The sequence below is a fragment of the Cyrtonyx montezumae genome, unplaced genomic scaffold (assembly GCF_038088225.1).
Source record: "Cyrtonyx montezumae isolate F1298 unplaced genomic scaffold, pur_monq_1.0 scaffold_7, whole genome shotgun sequence".
Taxonomy (NCBI): Eukaryota; Metazoa; Chordata; class Aves; order Galliformes; family Odontophoridae; genus Cyrtonyx; species Cyrtonyx montezumae.
In genome coordinates, this window is record NW_027072078.1 from 26,094,970 (window position 1) to 26,115,209 (window position 20,240).

The 20,240-nt window shown below is 43.3% G+C and overlaps 1 protein-coding gene across 1 annotated transcript in view; it reads left to right on the forward strand.

The window, feature by feature from the left end:
• PDIA5 (protein disulfide isomerase family A member 5) overlaps positions 1-20,240 on the forward strand; it is an 89,901-nt gene that overhangs the window by 53,586 nt on the left and 16,075 nt on the right. The window contains exons 12-14 of the mRNA XM_065751187.1: positions 7,143-7,213; positions 8,247-8,410; positions 10,787-10,917. Coding sequence (XP_065607259.1) covers positions 7,143-7,213; positions 8,247-8,410; positions 10,787-10,917 — 366 coding nt within the window. The remainder of the gene's footprint in view (positions 1-7,142; positions 7,214-8,246; positions 8,411-10,786; positions 10,918-20,240) is intronic.

Genomic DNA, 20,240 nt, shown 5'->3' on the forward strand with positions numbered 1-20,240 from the left:
GCCTTCCTTTGATTAGTACAGTTGTGACCCACATTGCTAAACATTTGTGTCTGAGTTTCTCTGCTAAGGAAGACATTTATGAAGGCTGTTCCAATGAGGAAAAGATCTTCCTGTAAACGTGTGGCAGGTGGTGTGAAGGCATCATAAGTTCTTAGGAGGGAAATGGGGCAGCAAACCCCATTCTGCAGCTTTCCTTCTCTCCTTAGGAGTCCTTGCAGTTTAAGTGGGACTGAGTGTCTTACCCTGTTCTCCCTTTTTTTGGGAGCATTACTTATCAGAGTGGCCTTTTAAAAGGGTGGATAACGAGCAGAGAAACTGCAGTGAATGATTCCTTACTAGTCTGTCTACTCCTTGTGCCCTTTCAGCTGGTGAGATGGCAAGTGATGCCATCTTTGAGTTGTTAATAAATGAACCCAATGCTTTGATATTGGGCTGTTGTGCTGGTGGTGAAGGTGGCTTCTGGACCCTGATTGCCTGTGGTTAGTGAGCATCTCAGCACTCCACTGCTAAGTAGGTGAATGCATCTCAGCAGGTAACTGCTTTTGCTCTCATTTTGGACAGAAGGTGCATGTTGTACACAGTATCCCTTTCTGATACTTGCCTTCTGCAGGTAACTTCAATATTAGCTAATGCTGACTATTGCTTTAAACCATTACACCCTTCAGTCTTCAGTGTGTTGGGATATAATTTCCTATGGAGTTCTCAATTTTGCATCCATTTTGCTGATTTATTTATTTTTGAATGCTAATAGCATCCTAGGCAGTCGTTTGCTTGCTATGCTGTTTTCCTAGCTGGGCAGTCACCCCTGTTTTGTCTAACCTCAGCTCTTTAGCATTTTCATGGCTAAGCTGAGAAAATAAAATCTTCCTTAGTGTCATTTGAGTGCGAGCAATGCAACTTTTCTCCCCAGGATAACATTTTGTTGATCACTTTGTAATAGGCAAAGGGGGGTGTGTGGGATATTTTTTGGAAACTGAATAAAATATGTAACTAAGAAGGAATCCTTCTGGTAGTACTTTTCATAAATTCTCCATAATTTCACCTTCAGGCAAGCCGTGCTGTTGTCTCTTTCACATTGCAATGTGAGATTAGTTTCCAACACCTACTCAGGGCCATGTTCCTCTAAGCTGATGTAGGAAGTGTAATTCCTATTTCCTGATGCCAGCTGATCCCCCTTCCTTCACTCCTTTTCCCTCCCAAGGGGATGGTAGGAGGCACTGTCATCTCCCAGCACTGACTCCTACCAGTTGCACCACATAGCTTTGGCTAAAAATCTGTAGAAGTGCTGTGTAATCTTCAACGGCTGGAAGCTGAAGCCAGATTTGGAATGGAAACAAGGAACAGAGCGATATTTTTGCTGTTAGTTTATGTTAAATAAAGACAATGATTAGCTAGAGGGCTTTGCTGTGTGTGTCTTGGTGCTGTGGAAGACAGGAGTATATTTTTCAAGGGTTAACTCCAGGAGCCCAGCTCTGCTGTGGATCCTTGTAGGGCTAAACACAGAGAGATGACTCCGAGGGTGAGATGGAGCAGAGATCTTCTGCTCAACTCTTACAGGCCATTGTCAGAAGAACACATGCTGTAGTGCAACTAGAGTGGAGGCAGGAGCATGCGTTACATGGGAGGTTCTAAGAATTATGTTCCCTTGGTCCCGGTGTGAGACTGTGCAGTATTTCTTCCTCCTCTGCTCCAAGCTTACCTCTGCCAGGTGTGCTGCTGGCTGCAGATAGCTGTGCTGATGGGGCAGGGGGTGGCATGGCACGGAGCAGGTTCCTGGAGGGTACGCTTGGTTGAACTGTTATCACTTAAAGTGATTTGTCTTATATAATGCAGTGATCTGCTTGTCTTTGTGGAGGAAAAGTCCTGACCAACTCACACTTTAACTGTCTAAAGTTGTTAATGAATCTTCTGCTGAGTAGTTTCAGTGGTGCTGAGGGAAATAATAAGCCAGCATGGATAATAGGTGATCAAGAATTGGATCTCAGATACTTTCACCTCCACAGCCAAGGTGATCAAATGCAGAGCAGAGGCTTGACTGGCTGGCCCTGTGTGCATCCGTTTGCACAGGCAGGGTCAGGTAGCTCCCATGCCCTCATTGGTATATTACTGTGTTTGTAGGAATCTCTTGGTGGTGATCCAGGTAGGGCTGATGTTTCCCTTAGTGCCAGTAGCTCTGCTCATGGGACATTGAGCCAAAACACTGAAGCGTTTCCTTCTTTTGTGCTCCTAATTCCTCTGAGTTCTCATAGCAGGGGTCAAAAGCAGCCAGGCTTTGTGGACTGTTGTGAGCATTAAGTGAACATGGATCCAACCTGTTTTGAAACACATACCTGTGGTTATGGAGGAGAAAAAGCTGCTTCCATCATTGTTTGAACCCTCCCTGCCAAATTTGTGGATGATTTCCCATCAGATGTCTGCAATGCAGACAGCTAAATTATGCAAGGGAATCTGCAGCTGTTGTTCTTGTGCTCTCTGACAGTGGTAGAAGAGCTACAAGCTGTCTCATGTCAAACCATAGAGTAACTGTTATATTCTGCGTAAAAAATCTTTGCCTGGTAAAGACTTTTGTGGCAGAAGAAAATCCATTTGTGTTCTCACATAGGTGATGAGAGGGCTGGGGCTTGTGTATTCCTTGCTGCGCCCCCAGGATCAGCACTTCCCCACCAGCTACGTGCTCCCACTTCAGTATGCACAAGTGCGATGTGTCTTATGGGCATGATGGTGAGGGGCTGATGGTTGGACTAGATGGTCCTAGGGGTCTTTTCCAGCCTTTATGGCTCTAACTGTATGGATTCAGACTTAAAGCAGGGCACACGTAAGGGCTGGCTGCTCTGTGGCATTGAGAGGTCACTGCTCCTCTGGGATTAACTATAGAGAAGCCAAAGGTATTTTTCCTTGTGTTAAATGCACAGAAGAGTAAAGGTGTAAGTGAAGTTTGTTAGATTACTATTTTTTTTTCTTGAAATTGTTAGTAAATCTGTGAAGGTAGTCTGAACTGGTATTGACTCAGTTGCTGAGAGGTGGGCATGTGTTGTGCTTCAAATCTGTTTTCTCATCAGGTTGCTGGAAATATTTTGGTATGCAGCTATAAATGTGTGTGGAGATGGCGTGATGCGATAATAGCTGGGACATGATAACAGCGCCCAGGCAGTCCGTCGATAGCAGAAATTTAATGATTCTTTAAAATCTTTATTTGCAATTTAATTAGTCTCCAGGGTTCTCCATGCCAGAAATTCTTTATCCCCAGTTGCCTGGCTGTTGGCCTTTATCTCTTGCTTGTCACGTATACTTCTGATCCTCAACCAACGTTGTGTTAAAATGCAAGGATTTTACTAAAGTCTAGTGTTTAATTGTGTAGCCATAATAAACTGAAAGAAGGAAACAATAAATAACAGAGAAACTGAGTTTTATGTTCTTGGGCCAGCACTAAGCGTATGAGGGAGCTTAGCTGGAGATGCTTGGCTGCTCCTCTGCCTGGCCTCTGCAGGCAAAACTGGGTGTTAGCAGTGAGAATGTCTGTTATTTCCTTCTGTAAATGTTTGCAGCAAATGCACTCTGGATGGTGTCTGCAGCAATGCCAAACAGGCTGCCACAAATGAGTACAGGTACTTGGGAAAGAAATTGCTTGGTGCGTTTCCCATCATCAGTGTGTCACATGTCAGCATCCCTCTATGCAGGATTATGACCATGCTTTGGAAAGATAGAGTGCTGGCTGGGTGCTGTCCTGTGGTGGAGATCTGGAGGGAGATACTCTGTTTAAATGGGGGAACCCACAGTTGCCTTGGTTCTGGGGGTGCAGGTGAGCTGTGACAGCAGCACTGAAGGAAGGAGCTGTTTATCTGCCAAACTGTGACAAACGTGAAGATAGATTATAAATAAACTGGGAGAACAGAATTCTCACTTCATTTAGCCATCTCTTTCAGCCAGTTAGCAAGAGCCTGTCTTGTACCAGAAGTCCTAGCACTGATTTTTGTAAGCTTTACCTTCCTGTCTCGTAACACTCTTCTTTTAGGCTTACTCTGTGTGCTCTTTGCCATTTGAGCACCTTGGACTCTGGGTTTCTGTGTGCACATCAAGCCATGTGATGTACTCGGAGGACATCTGAGGTGCCCAGGCCCTACAGCTCACCTGCAGAGCCAGGCACCTGGCAGCAGGATGGAGGGAACCCATCCTTTTCTTCTCCTGGTGCAGAGTGAGGCTGGGGGAGTACTGCAGTGCTGCAAGTCCCTGCTTGTCCCTTCAGTGTTTCCAGTAGCCCGTGCCCACAGTAGGCTACAGGGCATCCTTGAGTTGGCTGTGATTTCTCATCTCACCTGGAACTGAATGGCTTGCTTCCCTTAGTCCTGTTGTTTTCACATCAGAATAGATGTGACACAGCAGTGCATCTTCTTGGAGCACTTCTGTCAGAGGTGCCCAGTGCAGAGCCGTGGACATCCTCCCACCATCCCAGCAGACCTTGCTCAGCACGTTGGAACATCTGGACTGAGGGCCTGTGGGTTTGCTGTTGTTCTCCCATTTTATGAACAGGAAATATTTAGGACTAGGGGAGCTTAATGCAGAGGGATACAGCTGCTGCTGAGGAACATAACATGGCAGTCAAAGGAGAGGTGGTGACCTTGGTTATTCATTTAAACGACTTCTTCATTGGCCTTGATTTTAATGGCAATCCTCGCAGGACTATTGAAAGGTAGGATAAATAATTGTAGGAGGGATGAATGGATTTGCAGCGTGTGGATCTGACTTCCGACTTGTCTTTTCACCCTCTGCCACTGTAGATGGGAACAGGCTGTGGCACGCAATCGCAAAATTCTCATAAAGACAGCCAGATAAACATCATTTGTTGTGGGAGAAGCTCTTGAGATTTCTTGTCCCAGCTTCAGGTTCGCTTTAATGTGCTGGCTTTTCTTTTCCAGACTGGCACATTGTACTGTCCTCTGCCAGAGCTAGGACAGGTGTTGCATGATAAAGATTTGAGGACTTCAGCTTGCATTTTAAATGCCTTTAAAGACCTGAACCTGCCTTCCCTTTATGTTAGGTGTGAGTTAGCTTGCTCTGAGCACCCTGATGGAGCTGTAGGTGTCCCTGATCATGGCAGGGGAGTTGGACTAGATGGCTTTTAAAGATCCCTTCCAGCTCAGACAGTTCTATGATTCTAAGTCTGTGATGTTGTGTCTGTGTGATGTTTGTGAAAGAGCCCAGAATGCCGACGCTTCGTTGTCTGAATAAGTTTCTCCAAAAATTATGTTAACACAAATTTCACATGCTTGGGATTGCTTTTAGTTTGTTTTTTGTTTTATTTTTTTTAATTCCTGAGCAAAGTATGACTAGCTCAGTTCCTTTTTTTTTTTTTCCTCTGCATAGGTGAGTGAAAACTGAAGTTGTTTGATGCTTTTATTTACTCAGATCTAGTATTTATAAATAGGAAACACAGCAGAGGTGATGTGTGGATACAGTATTTAGAGCCCTGTTTGGTACGGCTGGAGGTAACACAGTATAACACCTGCCAAGGTGAACTTACTGCTGCAGGAAAATCTATTTTTTTTTTTTTTCCCCACAAACAAATGATCCGAGCTAATTCAGTGAAGTTCCCAGGTACGTGATCTGTGATTTGAGCTGCCCCTTACTTAAAGCGAGGAAGAACACTAAATGAATAAAGTTCCCTGCTCTTAAAGGGAGAAATAAATCAATTCAGGCAGGTGTCAGAGGGAGCTGTCAGCCCATTCCGGAGGGCCATATGCCTGCAAGTTGTCTGTGGGTGGCAAATAAATCATTTTGCCAGCCTCTTTTGTGCTCTTACCCAAGAGGAGCAGTGCTGAGGCAGTAACTCTTCCTGAGCCTTTTCGAGCCTCTTCCCAAATTCACCTCCGAATCTTTGTCAGTTTTGTGTCTGGTTGTTGTCAGACATCCCATTGAGGGGAATCAGAGTGACATAGAGTTTCAGCGTTTGCTTGATTTTCTTTTAGACCATGGTGTAAAAATAGCCCCAGCCCTTTTTGCCTGCATGCCTCAGGAGCTGCTATTGCTGAAGCCATTCTGAAACAGATTTCTAGCTGTACTTTCTGTTACAACTTTCAAAAGCTCAGCAAAGTCTCAACTTTCAAGTGCCTGTTCCAACAATAACAGCTGAAGAAAGACAAGCAGGCTGCTCTGCAGGCAAGAGGAGAAAGCATAGCGAAGGAAGTCTTGCAGAGGTTCCTTTGTGCCAGGACAGGCAGCAGAGATCTGAAGGGTCAAGCAGTGTATCTAGTAACTCTGTATCTGTAGTCAGTGCACCAGGGCTGTGCATCGATCCTGCTGATCCCTCCCCAATGCTCAGCATCTCCCTGCGTCCCAACAGGGCTCTCACCTGGTCTTGAAGAGCTCACTTTGTCTGGAAGCAGCTGCGTTAGGTGAAAGCATTTTAATTTGCACATGGATAATTTAAAATCTGTTTTTCTCATTCGTTCATTCATTTTACTGTATTATAATGTCAGCACTTAGCAGTGGCGTAATGGCAGATCTCTCTGGAGAACTTGTGTGAGCAAGGAAGTACCATTATCTTGGTTTTACAGGCCCTGCTTATGTTGAGAACATATGTGGTGGTGTAATTACGCTGACGTGGTTAAATCAGTGCAAATCCTTGCTAGAAGGACACACCACACCAATGTAAAGTGTGGCTTATTATCAGTGCAGTTTAGTTCAAATTGCACAATTTGATTAAGCTGTGCTAGTGTAAGCCTCTGCTTAAAGCCAGGAAGTCATGTGAGAGTCTGTATTGTTTCTTTTAAATGCAGATAAAGATTTGGAAACTAAAATGGATGAGCTCATGCCATGCCCAAGAGTGTGCTAGATGTGGTGGGTTTGAGTAGTACTGTGAAAAGAACTTCAGGGAAGGAAGTTGTCTGAGTGTGAATCTGTGCAGTTTCCTAAATCATTTTTAAGACAGTTCAAATTCTTTGTTTGTACTGTTGTGACTGCTTTGGAAGCGTCTTAAATCACAGTAAGCCTTTACTAATAAAGTAAAATGCATACTGAATTCTAGTAGATCTCTACTGCCCTACCACATTGGCTTGGATTTTGATAATGACTGGATGGGTCAGTGAGTAATCAGTGTATATGACTTAACTGGATCCTTTTTTTTTTGTTTGTTTGCTTTTTGACAGGGTGTGGGCACTGTAAGAAGATGAAGCCTGAATATGAGAAGGCTGCAGAATTTCTCCATGCAGGCAGTGATGTAAGCTAATTTCCTTTATTGTATCCTTCAAATAATCAGTAATAAATAACGGGAGTAATAAAAGTGACTTTTCTCCCTGCAACAAATTCAGCTGTTCTCATCCTCCCACAGGACCCTTCAAAATGTGCTTCCAAAGTACAGTCTCATCGCTAATGCATGAGGCTTGCCAAAGTCTTAGAAAGAACATTCTGTCTTGAACGAAAACAAAATCGAAAAACGTTTATGTATTCTGCTGCAGGCCGTGTACATAATATGATCAAATCCAAAAAGGATTTTTTTTTCCTTTATTTAAAGGCATTGAATGTGAAGAAACAGACTTTTATTTATGAATTAGATTTGGGGAAAAAAACACAAAAGGGGTTGATCCCTCTTTCATACATCTTGCTTTTATGGTTGCATCACTCCATTAGTGTCATCTTAAGTGCTCCATCAGCATAGCTGGAGAGGAGAGTCTTGATAGTATACGTATTAGTGTTATTGATCCAGCCTTGCTCTGTGTATGCCATGCAGAAATAGAAGCAGGATTCATCTCCCCAAACTTAAGACTGCTCCATTGGAGACATCTGGAGTCGCTGTTGGAGTAGAACAGGGAGGTGTGCAGAGCAAAGAGCAGATTGATCACGTCCAGCCTATGTCTGTTCTCCCATGATTGCCAAGATTGTCCATGTAAAGTTACCCACAAGTCAGGGAGAGATGAATTTGCCTTCAAACATGTCTTTAAGATTTTTTCTGGTAGAAATGGACTTCTGGGAGGAAATGTCCTTCCTTGGAGTGGCTCTTAAGCACTACAGGGAGAATTGTCTTTTGGAAGTCTTGTCAGAAGGGGGGAAGAGAATGAGTAACAATACACTGGTTACACATAGTCCATAAGATGTCCCTTTCTGGCTTTGCATCAGGCCTGTGCCTTTCTGAATATCTACACTGAGAACCTGAGAAAGCAGAAGCAGTAATTAATTTCCCCCAAGTCCACTGCTTTTTGCCATAGGTGTGTGTGCACTTTCCTTTGATTTATAACTGGTTGTTTCTGTTGTAGAGCCCAGGTGTCCTTGCAGCAGTAGATGCTACTGTCAACAAAGCACTGGCAGAAAGATACCACATCTCAGGGTTTCCTACTGTGAAGTACTTTAAGGATGGAGAAGAGAAATACACTCTGCCACACCTCAGAACGAAGAAGAAGATCATCGATTGGCTGCAAAAGTAAGTTCTGCTACTGCCTCCTGAAGGCTGCTTTTCTGAGGAAGCAAATCTTAAACCTGGCTTTATCGGCTGCCTAAATCCCTTGCTAACAGAAGCAAATTGAATTCCAGTATTTAAAGCCATACAAACATGTATGTTAATTGTGATCTCTAATGCACCAAATCCTTTATTTGCTGCAGGGTTTTTCATAGTTGTCCTGGTAATTCTTTCCCCAAGTAAATATTTTTCTAATGTACGCTAAGCCTCTCTCCAGAGAAGGAATAGCAATGGCTCTGAAAAATAAACAGAATGTTTGTTGTTTCCTCTTTACACTGAGCAGCAGACTTCGCTGTAAGTAACTGAATATCTGTAGTTGAACTGTTCTCCTTCCAGCTTTTCAGAGCCAGTGCCTGCACTGCCTACTGCACAGGGCTGAAGGAAAGCCACCCTGACCAACAGGAACAGCACCCACATGTCTGCACCTCCCCGAGTGATGTGCTAAAATATGCATGAGTTGGTGTACGATGAAAATAATTCCATTTCAAAGGAGAAAATGATCCGTACATGCATCTCGAAGTATTTTAGAATAAAATGTGTTTAAGTACTGTCATATGAAGTATTTCCACGTTCAGTGGGAAACCTTTAATCATTAAATGCAGATGGTATGAGGAGTGTAATTTTAATTTTTCCTACTCATATTTGATCAGGGGAGGCTGATTGTATCTGTGTGCTTTAGATCAGGTAACAGGTTTAGCCTGGAAGCATCTTTGTTGTGTGTTGAGCAGTTTTATCTACACTGTACATTCACGCACAGTACTCCTGGCCTCCTTGCTTACACAGGCTCCAGGCTGCTGTGTCAATAGTGGATGTTAAATTGCTGGCCTAGTTTCACCAGTTTGCTGGAGGATTTTGAGCATGATGTGGTTTTTATTGCATTAAGCACTCAGGGTGATGCTGCCTGTTCGTGTCGGCAGGTGTATAAGCTCTGAGGAAGGGGATGTACATCCCTTCCAGATCCAGCTGTGTTACTGGAGTACCTCTATCTACCACTTAACACAGGGGTGATGCAGCCTCCTCATCTCCTAGTCTAAATGCTGGGTGCTTTCCCAATGAGAGGTTCAGTAGAATAAGATCCTTGTTTGCTGACCTTGGATAAAATTGTTATAGCTCCTCTGAAGTTGGTGGAAGTAGGGATGCATGTGGGGTACAGGCTAAAGTTACAGCTTGTGAAAGCCTATCCTGTGTAGTGGTGTGGTTTTGACAGCATGGGTTTCAGCTCTTTCTCACTGTTTGTTGGGCTTACAGTATGGCAGCACAGACTATGTTGTTAGCAGTATCTGTGTGGCTTGTTTCTGGTCAGCATGGGGAGGTCTGTGAGATGAACTCACACCACTGACTGTAACTGTAATCAATGATAGCACGCACCAAGAGTGTTCATGTGAAAGCACATATCAGCTGCCCCAATTCTATCACTAGCAGCTGGCAAATCGATACCAATGGAAATGCAATGGATGTCCACCAAGTGACCTTGAGAACAACTTTAAAAAATGAGATTTTTCTCCACTTAGTTTTTATGCACCTGATACAACTTAATGTGTCATTCAAAGTGACACGCAAGCCTAAAAAGCTAATTTATTACCAAGGCGACATATGAAGGTCTTCATACTGTGGCTCCATTCTGATGATTTTATGTAAGTAATCACTATTTAAGAATACAGCAGGAATGAATTTAATGAGTCTGAGAGAAGTCTGTGAGCTGGTGAATAGCAGAAGTTTTGTTAGAGGTGCTCTAGATATGCAGGATTGCTCTGATCTAGTCAGTATGTGCAGTCATAATTGAAACACGACATTCTCTTTATCAAGGTAAAATATTCCAGTTCAGTCACCCCCAGCCTTCCAAGTGGAATGATACTGATTATTGCATCCTGGCTTTAATATCTGAATTGAAGAGAGGGTCATGAAATTCTTTATAGAAGTTTGCATGACGGCAATAAAGAGAAAAAAAAGGAAGTTTGAATGGAAGATGCTGTCCTATATTGGTTGCCTTTTGATTCCACCTACTTGCTGTTCTCGATTCATGCCTACAGTGATATTAAGAGCAATGTTCTTTCCAGCCAGATGTTGGGCATAATGTAGGAGATCTTTGTTCTGCATACCTATTCATATGCTTCAGTAAGATTGCTTAAATTTTGTCTTTATTGAGTTACAGAAAATAATAAGCATCTTTTTGTTGTTACTTGATATAGGAAATATTAAGCATGGTTTCCTAATGCACTGACACCCTAATGGATTGTTTTGCCTCTGTTCCCTCAGGGTAGTCGTGACCAGGATGAGATGCCTGTTCACGTGTTTCTAGAAACATTTTCAAACTGAAAACTCACTTCTTTCCTTTTCTAGTCCTGAGGCACCACCTCCACCTGAGCCTGCATGGGAAGAAAAACAGAGCAGTGTTATCCATCTTGCTGGAGAAGACTTCAGGGAGTCCTTGAAGAAGAAGAAGCACACCCTTGTAATGTTCTACGCACCGTGTGAGTACACACTTCTGCATGTGGTTGCGTTTTATAAACCCTACAGCTTACGGAATGGCAAATTAATTCCCCTCCTGTCCTCAGGCTTTGTAAGGGTAAAGAACTGATTCTGAATATAACTGCTTGGGGCACTATCCTATGTGTCTTTATAAACTGGAAACAAAACAGTATGCAGCATTTATTTAAAGAGTTATTGCGTTAATGCAGGCAACAAAGCAGGCAGGGGAACAAAAAGGAAACAAATTTATTTTCCTCTGCTGCATTTTATGGTCCACATAACAAAATGTGATCTTTTATAGTAGGACAATGGGCACAGAGAGCCTGGACCATTAGTGCAGCACTTCAGAAGTGAAATTGATACAGTGGTGTAGGAGGAATCACCCCCCAGAGGAAGAAAACAAATTTTGATGGAATAAATTTTGTCCACAATAATTCTACATCTAAATCTCAACTCAGAATATTGGCATAGCTTCACCTTTCGAGACTGTTTTGCATGCATCATACGAGTGCTCTTTTTAAAGCTTCTAAGAGTATTCTAGTGAAGTTTTGAGTCAAGCTCTTTATAAGTTAGGTAATCAGGAAGAAAATGAGAAAATATCACACATATGCCCCTCCTCTTATTATATGGCTTCTGGAGATACATGCCATTTCCAGGCATCTGTTTATCTCTGGATATGCCTGTGATTCTTGGTGTATTACTGCAACTAGCAGAATTGCCTCTTCTAGTTTCCTCTATTGTCTCAGAGGCAAGCGGACTCAGTGCAGCTGCTTAATTTTGGTGAAGTTTTCCGAAGGGAGAAGTTATTTCTGGCACTCAGCACTGGATAGTATTAATTTGCTTTTATAGCATGGTGACTCAGCCTCCCAATATGTGAGGAAATTCTTCCCTATCAGATGGGTAGTCCTGTTGGTCACGGATAACTTTTGAGATAAGCAGTTATCAAATGTGATCCCGTAAAACTGAAGGTATTTCTCAGAAAGGAAGGGGAAAAAAGCCCCAAAAAACAGTTCCTTGATGCTTAATCAGGCAGCTCCTTATTTTGATTTTCTTTAAGAGAATTAGACATGAGTGGTTTGGGTCTCCTGAGCAGCCCTACTGAATGTGCGTGTGGAGAGACAGGAAGGGTACAGTTCAGAAGAAAAGTTTCTGGAATGTTGCATAAGAAAAGGGAAAGGGACTTAATGCTTCCCATCTCAACTCCAGTTCCCACCATCTATTGGCTAAAAATTGCCCTTGTGCTTGGAATTCCTGGTTCATGGGTTTCAACCAGTTAAGAGGAAGCTGTAACTTTGCACATAAAATAATGAGTTTTAGGGGTGGTTCTCTTTCTTCAACTTTCTGTGGAAAGTTCTATTATTTCTCTTCGGTATTTTAGTTGCATCACTTTAAGGCAATTAAGTTTTGTCTTCTTTAAGGATATGTTTATAGCAGAGGCACTGAGTGCGGTAAGTAAGGAGCTGTCAGAGTTGGAGGGACAAGGCAGCTCCCATTGTTTGCAGGTGGTGCTGAACAAAGGTCAGCCTGTCCCTGTCTGTGGATGGGCTGTAAAAGCAAGGTTTGCATGATGGAAGACTGAAAGGCTGCCTCAAAGAACCAACCTGACAGCTTCTTCTTGTACTGCATGGGTGCAGTGCTGTGTGAGATTACCTGTGTGCAAGATAGGTTGGTATAAACTGAAACCACTTTGTGATTTCCCACAACTCATAAGACATGTGTGTCATGCACAGCTTCTATTGTGGCAGATGTGCTCTTTGTAAATGTGGAAGCACCTATGTGCAAAGTATAAAGCACACACACCAAATGAGTGCAACAAGTCTGCTCTTTGTTGGTTGCAGGGAAAAGTAGCCAATGAGTATTTTAAATCTCTCTTTATTTGTGGAATAATTATTGGTTGTAATAGAACGGTACAAATCATTTTATTTTTCTGTTTTCCACAGTGATCATGTGCTAAATTTGATGGATTACTTTTTGTTTACTGTCTTCTCAATCTCAAGACCTCTTGGAGCTTACATTGCCAATTAGCCTTAACTTGCTTATTTGAGTGCAGAAGGAGCACTGCTAAAATTGCCAGCCCCCCTTTATATAAAGTAATTTTCTTTTTCTATTCAGATCCACATCTCAGGTCACTGCAGACTCACAGTATGTTACTCGATTCACTTGTGACTCTGTGACAGTGTTTGTTACACTTACACATATGCTGAGATATTTTAGGACTAGGGGTGTGTGTATACATGCATATATAAAGTATGTTTATATATAAATATTTATACTAAGAAATGTATCTCTCATCTCCTATTAGAATTTAAAACAGAATGTTGAGTATTCTGACCTTTGTCAGAAAGCTCTGTAAAGCTTTCAGATGGAGTGACAGACCTTTAGGTAAAAGCCATTGATATATATCATACATCCAAATTAAAATGAGATCTGGCTTTTCTGTGCTTTCCAGTTGGAATTATTCAGTATTTATAGAAGAACTATCAATCTGCTGCAATGCAGATAACTCTGGACTGAGCTGAACAATGCTTTAATGGTACTGAACAGCGCTTCACAGCAATTTAGCTCCAGAAGAGAGGACTGCTGAATCCACACGGAAAAGATGGGGAACTCAACACCTATTTTCAGGGTGATGGAGTGAAGTGTAAAGGTTATCCCTTGTGCCAGTGGAATATTTTAAGGATTGAGAATGTGAATCAGAACTCTTGAAAGTGACAGGGGAATTAAAAATCTGCTTTTGTGGACTTGACACAGAGAATGTTGTCCGTGATTCCATTCCCATTGCTCCCTGGTGGCATTTCAGTGCTCTGTACTAACTCATTAGGGGCAGGAGGCAGCTGTAAGGGCAGCTCCTTGTTGCTGACTGGGGACAGAAGTGCCAGTCGTAGAGAACTGATGTTGCTTGTCCCAGTTTGTGTCTCAGACCTCATCTTTGCCCTGTTGTCCTCCAAGTCCACCATAGGTGAGGGCTGATCTTTGTCCGTGGTGCCTCCTGTGGTAGGCTTCTGGCATCTGTGCTTTGTAGTGCCTGGCCCAACCCTCTGGTGGATTCTTGTGGGCCTAAGGTTTAATTGTCACTACATTTCCCCTTTCAAGGTTCAAAATGCCTAAAATAAGAAGAAGGCAGTGATACAGAGTGCTGAAGTGAAGCATGGTGCCACAAGTGTGCTGTGTCCTGGGGACTGATGTGGTGGGGGGTTTAAGGCACGTTCATAAGCTGGAGAGCTGTTGCACAAGCATTTGGGAGGTGTTTTGAGAGTACTTAGAGAATCTGAGTCTGTGCTATCTCTATGGGCCAGCCCTTGAAGTATTGGATACCATTGGCTATTCTGTTTCCTTTTATATTTGGTTAGCATAGTCCAGAAACTGGGAAAGGAACATTTGGGATCACTTTTCATCTAGGATGACTTTTCTTTCTTGTTTCTTTTGTCCTCACTTTTTGTTCATGCAGCTTATCTGAGAGTGTTTTATCTGTATTTTTTACTTTGTGAGCTCTCCACTCTGTTACCCTGGATAATTGAGATTTGACTTTGCCAATGCATTAAATTTTAACCTCCTCCTACTGTAGTGCTGGAAACTGTGCAAAACAGAACCAGTTGGTTGTTGATTAGTTGTCAGAATCGCAAAGGGCAATGAAGCTCCAGTAAATAAAGTGTCTTCTCAGTTGGAGATAGTTTTGCTTCATGACTCAAGCTGAATTAAGTGGGGAAAAAAGAAGTGATTGAAGCTTGAAGGCTGAGTGAAGCAAGTTGTGCATTTTTCAGTGAAGTAGGAACATCCGGATTTTCTTCAGGAAGGTACTGTAAATCTAACCCAGACTTCTGTCTGGAAAAGCCTTTGGAGTCCTACATGGAATTTCTTTTCAAGCAGATACGAAGCCTCATACCAAATTAGCGACCATCACATTCTCTAAGTAAACTTTACGTGGCTCTCTCTTGCTCCTTGCCCTTCCCTGGGATATAATGTGCCTTTCTGATGCTGTGGTCTGGTGATGTGACCATTAGCTTGTTAGCTTTTCTTAAGTGATGGTCCTTCAAGAATCATAGAACCTGCAGTGTTGGAAGTGACCTGTAACAAACACTGTGTCCGATTCATGGCTCCACAAAGGACCACCCAAGCTTAGGTTAGGTCTTTTCTACACTTATAGAAACAGTTCAGAGCTGAGTACGCAGAACCCGCAGATAGGGAATCCAGAGCACTTCAGGCAGAGCTGCACCACAGGTCACAGCAGCTGATTCACCCCCTCTGCCCAGTCCTAATGATTGGAGTACTGTGTCCAGTTCTGGGCTACCTGGCACAAAAAGGATGCGGACGTACTGTAGTGAGTGCAATGCAGGGGCAGTTTGGTGGTTGCTTTGGGGATTTTTGAGGGAGAGGCTATGTTGGTTCAGTATTTTTTTCCTTTATTTTTGTCTTTCTGCATAGTTCTGATTATCTCTAAGTAGCTAATGCTCGTAATGCACACCTCTCACCTTAGTTCTTGCACTCAAGCAGTAGCTATCCACTGATGGCTTTAAGAATTAGACACCAACACGTTCATTTTGGTTTGTGGTTGAGCTTGCGGCTTCCACAGAGACTACAGATGTATTAATTGTCAGAATCTGAAGCTGTATATAATGAAGCATCGTTAAGGGCCTGAAATGGTGAGGAGGGGTTGCTTATTGTTCTTACATCAGATACTTTTAAGGGGAAGGGATTGGTGCTGAGGAAATTTATTCTATTCCTAGTTTTTGTAAAAACACAATGTAAGTGTTCTTAAACAACAACAACAACAAAATGTTGGCAGCAATGAGAAATGAAAGGAGTGAATTGGTTGCTTTTTATGGTTTTCCAAGGGCAGCAGTTGCCAAATGGCCTCAATTTGTGGGACTCAACAGGGTTCACCAAGTGAATTTTTTTTTAATAAATACTCTGCTGGGAGCTGATTTCTGGTTTCCTTCTCTGTTCAGCAGTGAAACTTTCCCCTTGTTGGAGATTATTTTTATCAGCCGGAAAAAGTTTCTCTCTGGTGAAGCCTGACCCACAGGGGTTACACAGAGAACACCCAGAAATAAACCTTACAGAGGATGATTTTAATGAGGTATCTTTGTGCTGAGTTAGTGGCTGTGCGGTGATGAATGGATTTGCAGTTAAGACACATCAGCCTCCTTGCCTCACTTATTTATTTTTTTTTCTTTTCCCCTAAGCTTTTCCCTTGAGGACTGAAAGAAGTGAATGAGGGCGCTTAATTTTGGTGGAATCACGGAAGAGTTTGGGATGGCCTTGTTCTAAGCTGTTGTTGGGATATGGCACCTGGATGTACAGCAGAAATGTTCTTTGGCTTCCCAGTCCAACAGGAATCAGACAGTGACATATCATCACTGTCTGATGGGTTGTCCCCTGGCTACTGAGCAGCCAGAAATTAGATTGGACTGAGGTTTTTGGTTCTGACTGTAAATCAGCCCTGCCGTCCCTGTGCATCTCATCAGCAGCACATAAAAGGCTGAGGGCTGCAGCAAACTTGCATTAATTTTACTCGCAGTTCAGAATGCAGGTAACCCTGCTCTTCTGGGTTCTGTATCCCAGTGGGCTTCTCAGTCTTTCCACAAAGAAAAATATCCCAGTTTCTTCCATCCAAGCTTTGCACTGAGGAATATGCATGGCAGAAAGCACTGAGCTGGGAGTCCTTGCCCCAGTGGGTTGCCCTAAGCCTGGGGCAGGTGTCTATAGGTTTTTGCTATTCATGCTAACAGTCAGCTCCTGTCTGCTCCCCGGTCTTGCCAGTATGCTTCTTTGACCTGAGCTGCTTCCTGAAAGCTGCTCCTAAGAAATCAGCTGTAGATCCTTTTCCTCTCTTCACTGAAAGAAGCTGGACAAAGCTGGCTGCTCTGTATCGCTGTGCTGAAAGCTCTGGGCAGGGGCTCAGCCCTGGGCAGAGCTGGCTGAGTGATTCTGCAGGAAGGAGGCACAGGAAGCTGAAACACTCGGTGTCTGAGTTAACAAAGTCCAAATGCACTAAACAGAGCAGCACAGATGAGTTCAGTGCCCTGAGACATCCTCCACCTGGCTTTTACCATGTGTTCTCCCATCATCTGCAAGCACAACTTGCTAGGTTTTCATTAGGAGGCTGTGTCAAGGAGTCTGAAAAAACGTGTGTGTTTGTAAATGAACCTTAAGCTATCAAAAATGTCTGAAAACAGGCTGAACAGAATCTGTTTCAAGGCAAAAAACCCATTCAGGAAGGATTTTGTGAGTGTTAGCTGAGGCAACAGCCAGGTCTGGGCCTCCTGATAACGAGGCTGCAAATCCTGTGTGGGCGCTGCAGAACTGCTGCATTGGCTCCACCAGTAGCACTCTTCTCTTCCATTAGCTCTTTTTCTATTAACAGTGCTCCTGCTGCAGGCTCCTGTCAGGGAAGTGCATTCCTGCTGATGCCACGGAGCCCAGAAGCAGGCTGGTTTTGGTAAAGGGTGAGGATGTAGCGTAGTGCCTGCAGTCAGGCTCTCAGAGCTTCTCCTAGCCCCGGTTTCTGTGCCAAGGCTATTAATTAGTACAGAACATTTTTAACTGCTCTTAACTCACAAGTTGAGGCACTTCATGACTGCATGTAGCGCTGATGAGTGCTTAGAGGAAGCTGTCCTGGAGCTTGTGCATTAAACCTAACTTAGGCAGGGTGATCCAACTGTTCATTTCTAGTGCCGTGGGTTTCCAGGGATTTGGTTTATGTGTCCCTGTTCTCCCAAAAGTGCTACAGAACCCAAGGTAACGCATTTTGCAGAGAGCAAGTGCCTTGGTAAAGCTGAGTGCTTATTCAATACGTACTATATATGGTTTGTGAACGGATCTCCTTGAGGGTTAATGCTGTTCAGCAAGCAGTAGGTGATTTCTCAGGCACTCCCAACAGCAGGCAAAAGTTTAAGCACATGGGAAAACAACGAGAGGGGGTTCTGTGTAAGTATGCGGGGGGTTCTGTGTAAGTATGCGGTTGCAAAGTACTTGAGTGTGTCATTGCTATGCCAAATGGTTGAGAGGCAGACAAGTGCAGCTCTGCTACAGAGAGTGGTATTTCTGTCCAAGATGCTCAAAAGCACTGAACTAACTTGGACCTCAAGCTCCTGTTTGCTTTCAGCAGTGAGCAGGATGCCTGTTCTCATCTGCACGAGGGAGCTGTGTCTTTTGCTCCAACAGTAGATGCAATACAGTGAGTTCTCTGGCTGCACAAGCAACTCATGCATCTTCACAGCATCTAATGGGAGATAGGTAGAATTGTGCCAGACACGCATCTCAGGAAGCTGAGATTTGTCTGAGAACATTGTTGACAACAGAGCCAGAATTATCACTCAGGAATTCCCAGCTCTTGCCTTAATGTGCGTTTCCCCTTTCTCATAAAACCCTTTTTGTCTCAGAAAATCATAGGAAATTGATTTGAAAATAACCTTTTAAGAGATTTGGTCAATCTGGAACCCTAAAGGGAAATCAGCTATTTTTAAATCCTGTAAAACTTTCTCTCAAAGCTTATAACATAAAAAGAATAAAAAGTCGTTTTAAAATTGACAAAGTAAGAGTTCAAATGGGTTGGAAAAACAGGACAAGAACAACAACAACAAAAAGCCGCCAATAAGTTGAGAAGCTGGTTATCAGGCTGCTTGCCATAGTTAGGAATGAGGCAAGCTCTGGTTGACCTGTTGCTTAAATGAAAGCCTCATGACCTTTGCTAAATCAAAAGATAAATCCCTCTCAATTATTAATACTTTGTGTCTTGGAAATATGATCGTGCTGTGTATCAGGACATGTCATAAAATGAGCGTTGGTTCCAGATATTTCAATTAGAAAGGCCTCCAGTTCTCTACTGGTAGAACAAAAGCAAATTAACCTTTCAGTAACATCTCCAGACACCGTTCTCAGATCTGCCTGTGGTTTCAGCAACTTGTGTAGCTGCACAAATTGTGCTAGTTTAAGCAGTATGTCTGTTTTCAGCTCTTATTTATGCAATTACTGCTCGTGGCCTGCCTTTCCTTGATTGACCGAGTTTTAATTCTGGTTGATCACCTGGAACTCTTGAAGTGGAAACTGGCTTTGCTTTGCTCTGCAATCTACAAGCTCCTGGCTTTGCTTTGATAGCTGAGCACTGTTCTGCTTTCTCTTGCTTAGAATTGCAGTCATTTGAACAGCAATAGCAGGAGGGCATCATCTATCCCTGTTATTTAGTCAGTGATTATTTCAAGCAGAGGAGAGGAATCTGAAAGACATTCCCTGCCCTGCACTTTGCTCACTGAGCCCTCTGAAGCCCTGATGCTTTTGCAGCAGCATGAATGGAGTCAGCCCCTCGCAGATAGTCTCTGTCACGCAGGGCTGGGGACCCAGAGAGTCACTTAACCTCTTCCTGACTCCATTTAACCTTGGGTGTAATGACAGAAGGGGGATAATTGCATCTGTCTCTCTTAGGGCAATTTGATGTGTAATTAATTGATCCTGGTTAACGGGTTAACACATTTGAGATCACCCATTGAGAAGTACTAAAGGAAGCAGAGGGCCACTGGGGGAGTGGAGCCTGTCCCGCAAAGAGCAGAACACAGACAGCACATGTGGTGTGGTCTCACATCGTTGGGATTGCAGATGTCCTGCTTAGGAGCTGGTCAGTGCTGTGCTCTGAAAATACCGACAGTTGAAAGTTCTCACATTTGTGGAGGAAACAGTCTGCAATGGGAAAATGTGTGTGTTTAAACTGTCTTTGAAAAAATCTCGTGTGAAATATACGCACCCAGCTTTATGACTTACCACATTTTATTATGTACAAGATACTGAAAGCACATGTGCAGCATTGGTGAGGTTACATGTTATTATATGCAGTAGATAAAAAGTGTAGGGTCATACTGCCTGATGTTAGGGTGCCTGATGTGTTCTGACTGAGCCACAGTGGGATGCTCTGGTTGAGATCAGCAGGGACCACTGTTCTTGCCTCATGTGTGAGGATAGCAGAAGCCCATTGCTTCCAGGAGCTGTAGCTTGTGTGACAACATCTCTTCTAGAAAAGCATTCCCTTTCAAATTCAGAATCGCTAGTGATGAGGAACACAAATTGCTTCTTGTCTGAATTTGACCAGCTTCAGCTCCCAGTGAGCTCTGGAGGGTACTGAACCTCTGCCACCAAGCTTGAGTAGCTTGTGAAAGCGAAAACTAGGCTGGCATTTCTTCATCTTTGGGCTGCAGCTATTGACACACTTGAGCTTACTGACTCCATTTACCGTGAAAAGTACCTTGCCGTCCTGTTGGTTTTCCTGTGGATGTTCTGAAGCCCCTCCAGTTTGAACACATTCTTGAGTTGTGGACCCAGAACGGCGAACAGCACT